This window comes from Anneissia japonica, unplaced genomic scaffold (assembly GCF_011630105.1).
Source record: "Anneissia japonica isolate Jap-2015-1 unplaced genomic scaffold, ASM1163010v1 scaffold1863_len523710_cov156, whole genome shotgun sequence".
In the NCBI taxonomy this organism is placed as follows: Eukaryota; Metazoa; Echinodermata; class Crinoidea; order Comatulida; family Comatulidae; genus Anneissia; species Anneissia japonica.
The window spans coordinates 337,917-354,588 of record NW_022714601.1 but is presented as its reverse complement, the minus strand read 5'-3'; the positions used below and the strand labels follow the sequence as shown (position 1 = coordinate 354,588).

Sequence of the window (16,672 nt, the reverse complement as noted above, 5' to 3'; positions counted from 1 at the left end):
CATGAGTAAATCTTTTCAAATGCTCAAAATTCTTTTTTAACAAACTGAATTAGCGTATTTTGCCATTATCAGCATTTAATTATTGTTCAATCCGCCACGCGCACACTTCCTCGTGGGTCAAAGTGCGGCGGATCACCTAACTCGTCCTCAGTGACGAGTTCAAATCTAGTTATTATTATTATTATTTTGTCTGGAACTGTTGGACTAAATTCAGAATTTCTAAATTCATGTACAGTATATTGTATAAGTAACCTCTGCTAATTTGCATGCATCAGCTCTGTACAGACTATAAACCATATTGTTATTTTATAAAGTATATGCCTACGCCCTTATTGTTTATGCTGATAAAGTGTTTAAAGAAGGTTTATTGCAGGGACGACCGAAATATTCGTTTAGTATAAACGTATTTATGTTACTAATTTTAACCTTTGCTATTTTTTCTAAAATAATGTGTTGTGCTCTTATTTATCTACCATTTATATCCATTACACATCTTTCAATTAATTGTAATCAAATTATTGAGCTTTCACTCCCAATGTTACGGTACGTCAAAACCAACAAAATTACATTAAAAAGCACAAACACCATATTTGAAAGAACCTTCCTTTCATTTTTTATTTACCTTATTGTTTATCCTGGTGGACTGCTCAGGGATAAAATCCCTGGTCCTCCGCAGATCCCAGCAAAGAAGATAACAAACAGTGAAAAATTTCATTAAAAAAAAAAAAAAGAAGAAAAATACATTTAAACACAAAAGTGGTACTACTGCCATTTATTTATTTATTTTCATAGAAAAAACTCAAAATACCATCTTTTAAGATAACTAGATTTGTCTCTGGGCTAAAACACAAATACGAAGCAGATACAGTAATAATACAGTTATTGTAGAATACTTAGGCCTATACATACAATAGGCATACACGCAGGATGAAATGTAACGTATGTAGTGAATGTGGTAGAGGTCAAGGTAAACGCATTTCTGGAGACGTGAATGCGTTACAGAACCTCAATGTCAACACATTACCTTCCGAAGCACGGCGGAAAAACCTGTAAAAAAAATTCATTTTTACCATATTTTGGACAATTACCATTATAAAAGTTGGTTTTTATTGATTATATAGCAGTTTTATACTCTCGTGTGATAATATTTTAATCATTTTTGCACCCGTGTGGTCTCGAGTGGTCGCGAGTAGTCCTGTGTGTTTCGTGTGGTATTTAGTAGGAGTATAGTGTAGTAGGCCTACAGTAGGACCTAGGCCCCCTAGTTAGACCGAATAAAGATAATTTCAGTCGCGCCTCACTTCGGTCGCGCTTCATTTTGATCGCAGTTTGTTTTCAACAAATATATGGAGCGCACATACTAAAAACCGATTGACGAACTAATTATAATAATATATAAGGCCTAGGCATATTAAATTTTGCAACTCCTTCGGCGCTTTATATATTTGCTCGAAATAAACCGCGTCCGAAATGAGGCGCGACCGAAACAATCGGCTACCGTTAGGCCGGGTCTGCCTAGTTACCAATTACAAATATTTCAGAAACAGTCACAGTTCAGCATTACATAACTACTCAAGGCCAGGCCTAGAGTCCGCTTTTTGTTAGTGGCAAATAATAATAGGCGAAAAAAAAAAATCATTTTAAGGTTGAGGTTTATTGTAGGCCTAGGCCTATAGGCTACAGTATGCCTAGGCCTATTTAGGCCTACCTACTGTAGGCTAGGCCTAGGTGGTGATGCAAAGGCATGCATGGATGGATTTGTTTGTTTGAATTATGAGTAACCTAATACAAAGAGAACAATTTTGTTTAATTTTTGAAAATATACAGTCAATGAAAATTCAATATTTTCTGGGAAAATATGTGACATTTCTGGGTAGTGGGGATCCCCCTTATTAAAGAAATCTGGGAAATAAATAAATAAAATAAATAAATATCATGATCATTTTAAATACATTTCTACAGTAATACTATTTACACAATATATGAATCAGAATGAAATGGTAGCTGATCATTTCGGTCGCGCTTCGTTTCGGTCACGCCTCACTTCGGTCGCACCTCATTTCGGTCGCGGTTTGTTTCGAAAATATATGGAGTGCTGAATGAGTTGCGAAAACGCAAAATTTAATATGCCTAAGCCCTATAGATATTATTAAAATTAGTTGGTCAATCGGTTTATCATGCGCCTAGGTATTTTTTATTTCCATTTTGCTATCTTTCTACTAACAACATTTTATCTTTGAACTAACATATTCTCTTTCTTCTATTTACGGTGATATATTTATGATTGAAACATCATCTTATGATTGAAACAATAGAATTTAGTATGTGCTTCATGCTATTCTTTTTGTTGCGTTTTCATATAGGAAACGTAAGATCGATTACAAAACGAAAATAAAAACCGTCTGATAAAAGAGTAAAATGGTACTAGGAATGCAAAAAACTAGAAAATAACCTATAAATAGCATAGTATTAATTTAGTAATAATAGTATTCATTTTATTTGCTTTTAAGTAGCCTATGTTGTTACTTAGTAGAAAGACAACAAAACATAATAAAAAAAAGTATGATAAACCGATTGCAATGATAATTAGGCTTAGTTATATTAAATTTAGCATTTTCGCAACTCTATTAGTGCTCCATATATATGTTAAAAACAAACCGCAACGGAGATGAAGCGCGACCGAAATGATCTGTATTCAATGAAAGTGGGCTTGATAATGATGCCTCAAAAACCAACTCAGATTTATGCGGAAAATAGGTGCACAGACTTGTAATTTCTTCAAATACATTATTAAGAAGTTTAGGCCTCTAGGTCAAAATCTGTGCCGAAGTCAGCCTTTATTTCCAAAAATTTGTGAACCGATTTCTAGGCCAAATTTTTGTGCAGAGGATATATTCCCCATGCAGGCCTTGCTGTACCTTACAGCTGAGTCCACACAGCTAAGCTTAGTTGGACCTGATCGTCTTAGCACAAAAAACTGCTGGCCAAGTCTGCCTCTCAGTTTGGTTTCAGTCCAGGAAAAGCTAAGTCCCAGTTCGAGGATGGGGCAAAGCCTTGCTATTGATGCTTTTAAATGCAAATTTCTTTGCAAACCTCTTTTGGAGACTCCTTTATAAGCTAAAAAAATGTACTTCGTTCTTGATGTGTTTTTAGTTTTAATTATATTGTAACTTGTTGTTAAGTTAATTAAGGATAAAGAATCATTGTATGACTATGTGCCAACCCCTTCCCCCACCCCCAACCTCAATTTTGTGCCTAATTGCACACCGTTTTAGTCCCAAAGATGTCCTCTTAATAGAGGTTCTATTGTATAATATTACACATGCAACTATGAATCGCATCTCTTTTTCAGTTCATCACCAAGCCAACCTTGCAGAGCATTTAGAAGAATAGCAGAAGCTGAGAAAAAGAAAATAGGAGGAAAACAAAAACAAAAGAAAGGAGATATAGTAGAAGCAAACTTTGAGCCATCGAGTCTGGAACATTTTCAAGTCCGCTTCAGAGAAGATGTGAAAGTACCCCTACTAAAACTGTTCAAACCTTTTGCATTTGCATGTTTGGTATGAAAACATTTTTTGAATGGTTAAAATTGATACTATTTGAATACAGCTCGCACTCCAATTCGAGACAACTTTGGGACTAAAAATGGAGGGTGATCTCGGTTCGGTTTTCACTAGTGGGTTAGCTTTGTGTTAGGCATCTTAAATTAGAGGGTGCACTGTAATTTAATCTTGTTTCATAATAATAATAATAATGATGATGATAATAATAATCATTTTTCCTTGTGATTAAACTAATTATTTTTCACTATTTTTCAGTTTTCCTTCTAGCACTTAGTAGCTAAAAAAATTTACAAATCACAATCTTCCGACTTTCAAGGAGAGCAAATGCCTGTCCTAAGGTTCTATTTCTTGTATTTTATGTGCAATGTTGGTAAGGAAATTGTAAAAGTTCTAGAAATTTATTTATTTTTGTCTGTCAATAACAGTTGGTTTTATGGTCATATCGAACACAACAAACATGTGCAGTAGCAAAGTCCCAGGCCCTCAGTCCAATTGACATGTCGACAAAGACGCGAAGCCCCCCCCCCCTCTCCACAAAGTCACGAAAACCTTAGACAATTGGGGCTAGACCTTACCGAGTTGGCGAAGATTTTTTTTGCTATCCACCTTCTTTAAGAAAGAGAATTCAGGGTAGGCGGTATGCAAATGAATCATATATTTATAGTGTGTTAATCTATTTCATGGAACATGGCGGGGAAATTGTTGTAAAAGCCTCTGTATTTCGCTCCCAAAGGAAGAGGGAAAAGCCGCATTCAGTCAACCTTGTTGTCGGCAAAGGCCAAGTCACTGATGCGCACTTCTCGTTTAAATCTGGGTATCTATAACCAAGCATAGACATCTAGGCCTAGGCTCACATATGTTTCGCGTACCAGCTGTCTAAGGAAATTAAAATGTCTGAGAAAAAGTTTTTGATCACGTGACTAAATGAAGCTCGCTTATTAGTTGGTAGTAGAAGACACTTGAAAATCTAGCAAAAAATAATTAATTTGGGTTTTAACTCACAAATATCCTATGTGGACTCGCATGACAACACTTTTGTTGTACTACTGTAAGCATAAATTAATTCCCAACCTATAAAGTGTACAACAGTTGGAGTTCACAATACAAACTGAAATTGAAATACGGTAATAATTGAAGAGCTACTGTAATTTACAGAGACTTTGAGGCTACGATATTGTTGATATTCTGCTACCTACCAATGGGCCACTACGCTACTTTTTCATGACACTTGTTACCGATTACTAATTCTTGGGACTTCCAACGCTTTTTGTTTTGCTCCTGACTCCACTGATTGGAGTGTAAGTCTATTACAGCTGGAAATGTGTTGAAATTATAACTGGTTTTTTAATTACCACTTTCTAATATTTCATTACTGTAGGTCACTGGAGGTAGTTTTACAGGAGCAGCAATATGGCAATATGAGGGTATGAGGTCCAAAGCTATTAGTCGAGCACTTCAACAATATAGTGATATCTTCAAGTCAGAGAAGGCTGGCGAATTGAGACGCCAGGTACAGTACATCTGTTAACCTACTCCCATATTTTGAATTTGATTAAATACTTGATAATTCAATGAGTTAGTATCTTTTAATTTACAACGAAAACAAATTTTGCATTTTTAGACTACTCATTGCCATAATGAGAACTGAAATTATAAAGTAAAAAAAATTGTAAAAAAACTATAAAGCAAAAAATACATGAAATATTATAGTACATCATCATAAAAAAATCATGTAAGTCATCTAAAAAAAAAAACATGGAAACCAACACAACGTCAGTGCTACTTGAACTGGGGCCGCAATAGTAATATCAATGGTGATGTGGAGAGTTCTATAACTATCCCATTTTGGAACCCGACTTTGTGAAGGTCAGTGTGTCATTTAATAGCTTGAGGACAAAAATTGTTTATGCATATTTCACAGTAAACTTTTATATTAAAAGTATGGTAGGTACACACCTTTGATCTTGATATACGGTCTTTGCGTGGACAAAATGGAGATCCAAGCATGGAAAGTGACCAAAGGGGCCGAAAGAAATACCAAACCCTGTGCAAAAACATAAGAAAACAGGGTAGAGGAAAAAAATGTGGAAAAACGCAGTTAACATTTCTGGAAATTGGAAGGAGTCAATCAATTGAGGAAAGTATGTTGAGTCTTCCATTCTATCTTCATGTACAGATTAACCAATGGTTCTCTGGTCTGTTGGGGACACAGAAAGTGGTGCTAAGTATTGTAGCTATTAATGCAGCCGTCTTTTTCTTGTGGCGTGTTCCATTTATGCAACTCTTCATGGTCAAATGGTTTAGTGCCAATCCTGCTGCAAGTAAGTCCTTGGTTCTGTAGCATGAATATTTTTTTATTTTATTTTTTATTATTTTTATTCCCTCACACTTTACAATAGTCCTTTTCCATGTTACATTTCCATTTGTACACTTAGCCCTTAAGAATTTAATAATAATAATAATAATAATTGTTGACTTTTATAACGCATATTGTAAAGGTCTCTATGCACTTACATTATTACCCCCTATCACTGGATCAAACACATATGGAACACACACTCAGGCCCTATGGGGGAATTCCATAATGTTGTAGCTGTAATCTGTGCAGGGTGTGTTTGAACCTACCAGGTACCCACTTGTACTCCTGGGTGGAGAGAGACAACCGTAGATAAAGTGCCTTGCCTAAGGACACAAACGACTTGCACAGCAAGAGTTTCAAACCCCCGAACTCAAGGTTGCCAATCAAAGCCACAACCGATGCGCCAACTACTTTTACACTGATCACTCTTCTATTTTACACTTCCTGTATCCATTGTATACATCTTCTCTACCATTTTCCACTTAAATCCTAATTGCCTCCACCAAAGGAAGTTATGCATTCACCTCTGTCTAGCTGTCTGTCTTGTCTGTCTATTAGAATGGTTACACAAAAAATAATGAATGGATCATCATAAAATTTAATGGGATGGTACATAATATTCGAATCCAAAATAATGGTATTGCCCCTCGTATTCAGGCATAGGCCGGAGGTGTGCTGCAATACTCAAGAAAATATTGTGCCTGAATACGACAGTTTATTTCCATTATTTCCTTGAGGGTATGCAGCAGTTTCACCCATCATACACGGCCTGAGTATTGTTGGTATTCAGGCACAGACCGGAGGTATGCGCTGTTTGGAGTGACTTCTTTAGTTTTACATGTTCCTATATCTATTTTACACTTTCATATTCTCATTTTATAAAGATCTCTGAACAATTATTGTTCCCCTATTTTTCACTTACCCCTCATTTATTACTGTCATAATTCCAATCTCTTCCATTACTTCCACTTAATTTTATTTTACAGTAACTTACTTTTCTAATTCTGATTCTAATTACAGTAATATATTGATTGAATAATTAACATGTTAATGTGTTTTCAGATGCTGTGTGCATACCAATGTTACTCTCAACATTCAGTCACTACTCACTCTGGCATTTAGCTGTCAATATGTATGTATTGTGGACATTTTCCTACAGTATGCAAAATTTATTTGGGAAAGAACAGTTCTTAGCAATGTATGTATCTGCAGGTAGGTGTAGCAGTAGTCTGTTCGTGTCACAAGTTCATATTTGTACCTATTTCTTATCCTTCAGTACGTATCTTGTACTCTTATTGTAAGAAAAACACATATGATTTAAAGGTTAGACTCGATGCCAGTTTCAGCGGATGCATTTAGTGCAAATTATAACACGGGTGAATTTATCCAGAAATGAAAGATGAGATTTTTTTTTTTTTTTTTTTTTTAATCTGTGTAACTATGTTTTTGGTACTTTTGATAATCATTGTTTTAAATTTAACAGTCTTGAAAATCTGAATACTAGCTCACCCCCATTCCCACCCCTTTGAATAGATACAAATTTTCATTTCATATTCATTTCATTGACGTATCAAGGTTCAGGAGTCCTGAACTGTAGGGGGTGGGGGGGAGGAGCACTCGCTAATTAAAGTGAGTGGGTGATAGCTCACAAAATATGGTGATATCACTCAGGTGACATTTTAACTGCTTGAGCATGATTTTTTTTTTCTTCAAACATTTTTAATGTGCTAAGTTATAGCAAAATTGAAAAAAAGAGTTACTCACTTTTCACAAAATGCAACAGACCAAAAAATGTGGATTAATATACCATATTCAAAATATTCTTAAAAGACATAATATTTTTGTAATATTAAAAAACATTTTTTTTTTAGGTGTGTGGTCGTCATTTGCAAGTCACCTTCTTAAAGTTGTCACTATGAAATATAATCCATCATTAGGAGCAGTAAGTAAAAGATACATAAGTACCGTTGGAAAATGTCAATCCATGTATGAGTAGAGAAACAGGCAAAAAGTAGGTGATTGTCTTGGGAGAATAACTCTTTGGACTTCGGATTGTCCTTTGTGTTCCCACGTCCTGACATTGTGTACTTTTTGGATTAGTCTGCATAAGTGAGGTAGGGTACTGTATAAGTTGTATTATATATTTTAGGAGTCAACAAAATAATAATAATATTTTGTTATGATAAAAATGGTAGTAATGAGAGTAAGATAATCATTTTATTGTGTTTTTTTTTTTTTACATTTCAGTCAGGTGCAATAATGGCAGTGTTAGGTGCTACATGTTTCCAGTATCCAGATGCAAAGCTAGCAATAGTTTTTCTTCCATTCTTCACATTTTCTGCTGGAACTGTAAGTTTTCTTTTATTTTATTTTCGGTTCAGACAATATTTTTCACTATTGTTTTTATGAAATTTGACCCTCAAAATATTGATCTAGACACCTTGTCTGAGATATAGTGAAAAATAGATATTTTGCTAATGTCGGCACTAAATTGAATAAAACAATAGCTTGAATGTCCAGATGATTTTGTAACATAGCTTTATCTTTATAGCTTGTCATGTAGGCATTTTTTAAATTGTAGTTAAACATCAAGTAGAAATTGACTTCGGGGATGCACAATACCCTCTTCTTCCTATTGAACTATGAAGAGTCTTTCTCTGATAGGCATTTATGGTTCTTTCTGTTTCTGCTGTAAGTGTTCACAAGTTTCCAGAATATAAAAGAATATTCTACCAACGTAGGCATTAAATTAAAAAGCTTCGTTTTTATTTTGAATGATATTTAATAGCTCCCAAAAGCATCCTATAATAATAATAATAATAATAATGGTAGACTTATATGGAGGATATTGTTAAGCCCTCTATGCGCTTCACATTATCAATACCCCGGTCATTAAATTATGAACAATGGGGGAGTATTCCATAACATTGCAGCAGCTACATCAGCGCATTTTGGCATTCAATCCTACCAGGTATCCACTTTATACTCCTAGGTGGAGAGAAGCAATTCAGATAAAGTGCTTTGCCTTTTTAAGGATACAAGTGAAATGCACAGCGAGGGATTGAAACCTCAACCTCAAGTTTAGGAAACCAAACTGTCCCGCTGTGCCAAACCACTAAATTGAACATACATAAAATTCTTGTAAATAAACGTAATGTTTGTGACATTTCGATCCGTTATCAACGGATCTTCATCAGACAATGACTGGTTTGCTAGTTGTTGACATTTCGCGATGTAGTTACAGGATTGATTAGTTGGTTGTAAATATTATATAATTATTTTATGCGCCTTTTCTTGTTTTTATCATGTTTTCTTAGCCTCTCGTATTTGTCTTTTTTGTTTGTGGCATTCAGTTTTGAAAACTTGTGCACCTTGCCAGTCAGGGATATGGTTGAGTTTGATCATACAATGGTCTGTGGCTGCTGATTTCTATTGTATATAAGCCCGAGCAGCTATGGTGATGACCACTAATTATTGTCGCCAACATTTGTGAGAATTTTCCATCCACTGATATACAGTTCTTATCACTGTCTAAGACATTTCTAAGACATATTTATTTTATAAAAAATACCATTCATTTTCATAACCATAAAATATTATAAAATAACAAGAATATCCTTTCTTGCATTTACCAATAGGCTTTGAAGGCTCTGATTGGAATAGAGTCACTTGGTATAATCATGAGATGGGGTTTCTTTGACCATGCTGCACATCTTTCAGGCCTGCTTTTTGGTTGGTAAGTTTCAATTGTCAATGTGACAAATACAACTACAGTAGTAGTGGATTTGAATTGCTTGGTGGTTAAGACACTTATCTTCCTATACCAAGGTCGTGGGTTCAATTCCTGTCATGGTAACAGGATTTTTTTTCTCATTCCCTTATGCCTCATAATGAGACTTATTATATGTAGTTATGTAGAGCATCTTGTGTTTGTGTTTGTCTTGTAAAGGGATATGCAACTATTAGAAAAGTATTAAACTTACTGTTTGGCATATCCTTGGCCTTCGGACTAACTCAGAAAAAAACCCAAAAAACTAAGTAATGATTGTTACTGGTATTTTGACTAAGACTTACGAGAGGGGCCTCTGATGCTGATTCATTCTTGGTTGAATCAGCATCTCAAATGTTAACTTGTCTGGGTTTCATAGCAACACATCACATATATAGTAAAAATATCAAACTCAATAATTTCATGCCTGACAACTGTTCATTATCTTAAAACACTAACTTTAAATGATTAATGGTTGTACACTAGTTGACTTGTCAATGTGCATACACAGGCGTAACTAAGATAAGCAATCTCTATGTGTGGAGATTAAAAGGAATCATTATAATTTGTCCTCTAAAGTTTTATGAACTGCTGTTGTGTATTCCATCACTGTATAAATGTGACATTGCTTGCATAGGAATATTGATTCCCCCTTCCCCAGCCCCTGCAGTGGTTTTGTTATTTACCTTTAAAGTTCTTTTTCTTAGTTATTATGCATTTGATGGGTACAAGAGACTATGGGGCAACCGAGTTATGCTGATGGAGAAGTGGCATGAATACCGAGAAAAACCAGGAAAAGTTTGAGTAACAAATGAAGACATTGGCTATTGAATGTCCAAAAAGCAACATGTAAGTTGAATTAACCAATTAAGGCGATACGTTTTGATTGCATTTTATGTTATACCAAAAGCCATTTTTATTGTTTTCTGTATTTAGGTTTTGATGCAGTTTATATTGTCCAATCTATCATAGGGGTCTCTAAATAAAAATCAATATATTATCTAGATGATGGCTAGTTTAAGGAGTAAGTTATAGTTTCATCAACTTTTTGCAAAGACCTCAATCACCAAGCACATAGAGGCTTTATATTGCATGATGAGCTATACAACTTCAACTATTATTATTATTATTATTATTATTATTATTATTATGTTACGAAAACCTACCTTAAGGGGAACTTAGACATTAGAGAAATTAGAGAACAATTTAAAAAAAAGGGGGAAAATAACAGGACCTTAAGGGGAGAATAACACAAAAGATATTCCCCCTTAAGTCCGATTTAGAGAAATTATAATAATAATAATAATAATAATTATTATTATTATTATTATTATTATTATTATTATTATTATTATTATTATTTGTTATTATGTTATGAAAACCTACCTTAAAAGAGAACTAGCAAAATGATTTTTTGTTCTAGAGAGGATTTTTAAAATTTCCTAATATGGTCATGATGAAATCTGACATCATGACCATATGTGCAAATCATGACTATATATGGGCATACAACAGTGTTTTTTTTGTCATAAAAAATTTAATCAAGACAGAGCTTTAGAATAAGTAAGGATCATGGCTGTATTTAGTTTTATTAATTTTTTTTATTGTTATTGTAATAATTATTACTGTTATTTTCTTTGTTATTATTATTATTATTATTGTTATTATTATTGTTATTATGTTACTGAAACCTACCTTAAGGGGAACTTAGACATTGGAGAAATTAGAGAACAATTTAAAAACAACGTTAAGGGGAAAATAAAATGACCTTAAGGGGAAAATAACACCAAAGATATTCCCCCTTAAGTCCGATTTAGAGAAATTATTATTATAATTATAATAGTAATAATAAAAATAATAATAATAATAATTATTATTATTATTAATATTATTATTATGATTATGATTATGATGCTGGTTAAAAACCTTATTTTGCTGCACATAGTGATACCCATCACCAGCCAAGTGGCAGGAGACAATTGATAATACAGTATTAAAAACAAATATAATCATTTTATGGCAGGTGGTTTTAGTTCCCAGGAGCTTTTTGCTTTCTTACAAGAGTGACACTGGGCAGAGGCTTTGTTTGCTAGATTGCTGATCCTGTCTGCGACTAAGTTTGAGATCTTGACGACCCCGTCTGCCCGAGTCAAACCCTGTCTCATGAGACATTTTATTTTTAAAAAAAATAAATAAAAATAAATAAAGTATAAGCGAGTCTGTCCTGCATGGAAGCCCATTATAGTTAAAAAATTATTAATATGATGGTGGCGGCAGCTGGTCAAGAAGAAGAAGAAGAGTCTCAAGTTCAGGAAGACTCCTGCAACTTGCTGGTCCACATACTACTTAATCCAACCCCTCACGAGACAAATACTACAGTAATGTGGATTTCATGAACTAATTTTCATTAACTAATTAGCATCCTTTTTGCTTCTAATCCGAATCTATAGGTGCAAAATGGTACACCTTGCGATGGAGTGGAGACTACAATCTTGGTATATGATCAAGTGTACACATGTTGCTGCCCTCTCCTGGTTGATGTCCAGGTAGTCCGTACTGGTTAATGTCCAGATAGTCCGTACTAGTTAATGTCCAGGTAGTCCGTACTGGTTAATGTCCAGATACTCTGTACTTGGTTGATGTCAGTTCTCAGCTAGTTGATGTTTACGCCTTACTGGTTGTTGCCCATTCTTTACTGGTGTTTGTAGATCCCAGCTGGTTGAATGAATCTCAATGGTCTCAATACGATATGATACAATGTGTTTGATTTGTCCAAAGAAAATTCATTAATACATGTATATTTGCTCCGAACAGTTATTTTTGGAAAAAAACAAAGGAACCTAACCGAATTACAGGGGTGGCGCCAGGATTTGTGATAAAGCTTTTGTGATGTCAGACATCGCTCAAAATGTCTCGGAAGTGATCCAAGGGTCATAGCCCCAGAAAAAATGACAAAGGTTTATTTAAACAAGAGTCTACTAACATGTAAAAGATATATTATAATTTTTGCTTCTCCCTGGCGAAGTGTATATTTATCTTCCCCCCCCCCCAATAGGGGTAGGACCTAAGGACCTGATGACCCACTGTTGGTTCAATATTTTGCCAGTTAGTGATAATAATAAGGATGGTGATGATACATGATAATTAGTGAACAAGTCAGTAAGTTTGAATTTTCGTATTTTATGTTTGTTTTTGTTAAGGAACCAGATCAAATTTCATTGTATGTGTATTGTACATGTATATATGGCAAATAAATTTATTGAGTATTAAGTATTATAATGATAATTCAAATGTTGATCTTCATGTTCATGATACAGATAATGATAAACATTTTGTGAAAATAGTTTTGCCAAAAACATCCAGATGGAGGAGACAATAATAATAACATTTTATTGGTGAATGTAAAATAGGATGGTTAAATGCTTCAAATTTATATAATTAGGAAGAAATATACATATCTTTGGAGATTTCAAGGCAGCGAAGGGTGTAATAAACATATAGAAAAACTTTAAATTTTTTCTGAAATTTCCACTTTTTCGTGGTGGCGGGTGGGCCAAAAATTAAATTTTATTTGTATTCAAAATCCTCAATGTTTTGCAGTCAGCGGGTTTGCCAAACAAGCTATAAAAAAATTCTCGCCTTACAAAAAGTGATGGAAATAGTTTATTAATTATTATGTCTGGTCTCCATAAAATCGCTACAAAGTTGCTACAATGTTTTCACTGCAATCCTTCATTGTGTAGTTCTCCCTGACGTTTCCCCGATACGACCAAATAATCAGGGAGCATCGCCAACTGCTGTTTGTATTTTAATGAAACCCAGGCTTTACCAAATTTTCATAATAATAATAATAACTTAATGATAGATAAAATCAGGTCATTGCTTGGTGATGTGTTTCATAAATGAATCTATAAAAACATAAAATGAAAATATATTTAGTGTAGTCATAAATATTTTCAAGAGCCATGAAGTACTTTCTGATATACAATACCGTGTGTGTCACACTCATAGTATCACACTCACAGTCCGGAGTTGAGAGGAGCTGGTATCAGTACTTCTTAACACTGTTGTCACTCTTGTGTTTTGCTCTGTGTGTGGTGTTACCCATGGCAAGCTATCTACAGGAAGACAATTAATAATTCAGTACTAAAATGTCAATTTGTGAGAGATGGGTTAAGCGTGGTTTCCTTAAATTTGCTACACTGTCACTACAGTGTTTGCAGTGCAATTGTCGTATTGCATAGCAGTCCTAGATGCAATTGGGAAGGCTCCCTGATTCGACTGGCCAATGAGTCACCAAAAACTGTCAGCGAAAGCATGTAGCGATTGTATGGAAACCGAGCTTTCATTTCTGGAAGATTTTTGCTTGCGTGTGGTAGTGCAGGAGACAGTACTGATACGCTGAAGAATCTCATACCCCTGTATGTCCGAAATTTCCACTCAAAACATGTTGGTTTGTAGCACATCGATATGTTGCTTCGATGTGAGCTCCCTTGGTTTATCAATTTTTTGTTGGTGTTTCCTGTTTTGCCTTGTCACTTAGATGTTGAATCAAACTTACAATGAAAATGATGCTATTGTTTGTAAAAAAAAAACATGGTAAGATTACAACATTAATGAAGCCACATGTTTAAGAACATGGCTCTCATTTTTACAAGAAACAGTGATTGGAAATATTTAAGAATCTGTACAAACATATATTGTCTTTACAAAGTAATTTTTATGAATAAAATATGACTAAATGTTGACCCAAATTTATTTGTGTCAGGTATTTTTTAATTTTTGGTTCCTATGCTTTCAAGCAAAGGAACCTTTGTGTGTGTATATGTATGTATGTGACATGTACGTTACGTTGTTTTTCTGTAAACGGTCAAAAGTGACTTTCCAGATATCTGTTCGTTATGAATTTCCGTACCCAAGCAAAACTGGATATGACGTCGTGCCCTATTTAATAATTTTCTATTTTGACAAATATTAAAGCCATAACTAATGAAAGACAATACCCCCAACCCTTGAAAACATTTATGAAATGTTGTTTACTTTCGTTGTCCAACTAACAGTCTTAAATGTGATGGATTGGACTCTAGGGACTTTCGTGGGTAGTGGTAGTATGGACAGATAACTTTATCTACACTCGTAATACGGGGCGCCGTTGGGGATATTGCTATTTATGTCTTTAAATAGGCATTCTGTTACAGAAATAATTATGTACCACAGAATCATTACTGTCAAAATATGTGAACATAATTAATTCTGTTGTTACAGAAATAATTATGTACCACAGAATTATTACTGTCAAACTATTATGTGTACATAATTAATTCTGTTGTTTCAGAAATAATTATGTACCACAGAATCATTACTGTCAAAATATGTGTACATAATTAATTCTGTTGTTACAGAAATAATTATGTACCACAGAATCATTACTGTCAAAATATGTGTACATAATTAATTCTGTTACAGAAATAATTATGTACCACAGAATTATTACTGTCAAACTATTATGTGTACATAATTAATTCTGTTGTTACAGAAATAATTATGTACCACAGAATCATTACTGTCAAAATATTATGTGTACATAATTAATTATGTTGTTACAGAAATAATTATGTACCACAGAATTAATACTGTCAAACTATTATGTGTAGTAATTAATTCTGTTGTTACAGAAATAAGTATGTACCACAGAATTATTACTGTCAAACTATTATGTGTAGTAATTAATTCTGTTGTTACAGAAATAATTATGTACCACAGAATTATTACTGTCAAACTTTTCTTTGTACAGAATTAATTCTGAGTTAACAGAAATAATTATGTACTACAGAATTATTACTTTCTAACTATTATGTAGTACAGAATCAATTCTGTACTACACAATTTTGTTTCTTTTTCACCACAGAATTATTTCAGTTCTCACAGAAATAATTTTGTGCGGTACTGAAATAATAATTTAATGTTATTATTTTAGAATGCATTATTATTTAAGACGGAGTTGCTAGTCATTATAACCATGGAGGTTTAATTGTTATACTTCCATGCTATAACAACTTCTGGATTAAATTCAATTTTAATATTAAATAATACAGTATACATTTAGCTGGTACAGTATACATTTAGAAGGCTCAACATCCAATTTTGTAACTGTAGTTTATTTGATCCAATAATCAAGTGAAATATATATACAAAGTTGAAAAGTAAAAAAAAAAGAAGATTCTTGAGAGAGTATAAAAATGGTTCATTAAAGAGATGAAACCAACTATCTCAGATGTGACCTCAACAGTGTTTTGGAAATTGTTTTCAACAAATATGTCCAGATTGGTCACTTCTTTGCCTATGCATTCCAACCAATATACACCAACTAAATTATTACTCCCAAGCCTTTTATTTACCTGGTAGGACTTATACTGACACTTAAAGTAGAATTAATATAAACAGTAAATACATTATAATACAGAATACATGGTTCAAGTATGGTAAAAAAATTAAAACAAATTAAAATTTAAAAATATTAAAAATTCAAGTAATAAATACCGTAGACACTACATTATTGTAATTATTATAATAGTTTATATTTATACGTAGATAATAACATATGACGTATATCAACAATACAGACAGTACAGACAATACAGTCTCTTAATTATTATTTTTAGGTCTCCCTCCAATTAAAGACCATTTTTGGGACCAGCGTTTCCATGGCCTTTAGCAACTTTGGTCCATTATTGGGACAATTAATGCTATCGGTCATTGATCACCTATCAAAACGTAGGACCAATTACCAACTCCCTGATTAACATTCACACTGATGCCTCAAATGAAATTCACTGAAATAAACCTTGACGCATTCCACTTTACAAATTGTACTACCACAGTATGGAGTATGTTTGCACAAGCACAGTATACGGTACTAAAAAAAAATCCAACTCCTGGAAATGTGTACAACAAAAATCTGGTTTATTATTCTTATATACT

General features: G+C 33.7%; 1 protein-coding gene across 1 annotated transcript; it reads left to right on the top strand.

The window, feature by feature from the left end:
• The first annotated feature begins 2,704 nt into the window (after positions 1-2,704).
• Positions 2,705-14,445, top strand: LOC117109048 (presenilins-associated rhomboid-like protein, mitochondrial). The gene is made up of 10 exons (XM_033251273.1): positions 2,705-2,757; positions 3,353-3,560; positions 4,942-5,073; positions 5,740-5,884; positions 6,985-7,134; positions 7,794-7,864; positions 8,170-8,271; positions 9,561-9,658; positions 10,399-10,540; positions 12,142-14,445. The coding sequence occupies exons 1-9, from the start codon at positions 2,717-2,719 to the stop codon at positions 10,493-10,495; spliced, it is 1,044 nt and encodes a 347-aa protein (XP_033107164.1). The 5' UTR covers positions 2,705-2,716; the 3' UTR covers positions 10,496-10,540; positions 12,142-14,445.
• Positions 14,446-16,672: the final 2,227 nt, after the last annotated feature.

Coding starts and splice junctions, on each gene's coding strand:
- LOC117109048 (XM_033251273.1), top strand. CDS start 2,717: ATGATGCCTCAAAAACCAACTCAGATTTATGCGGAAAATAG. Junction 5,074..5,739: donor CTGGCGAATTGAGACGCCAG/GTACAGTACATC, acceptor CTTCATGTACAG/ATTAACCAATGGTTCTCTGG. Junction 8,272..9,560: donor TCACATTTTCTGCTGGAACT/GTAAGTTTTCTT, acceptor ATTTACCAATAG/GCTTTGAAGGCTCTGATTGG.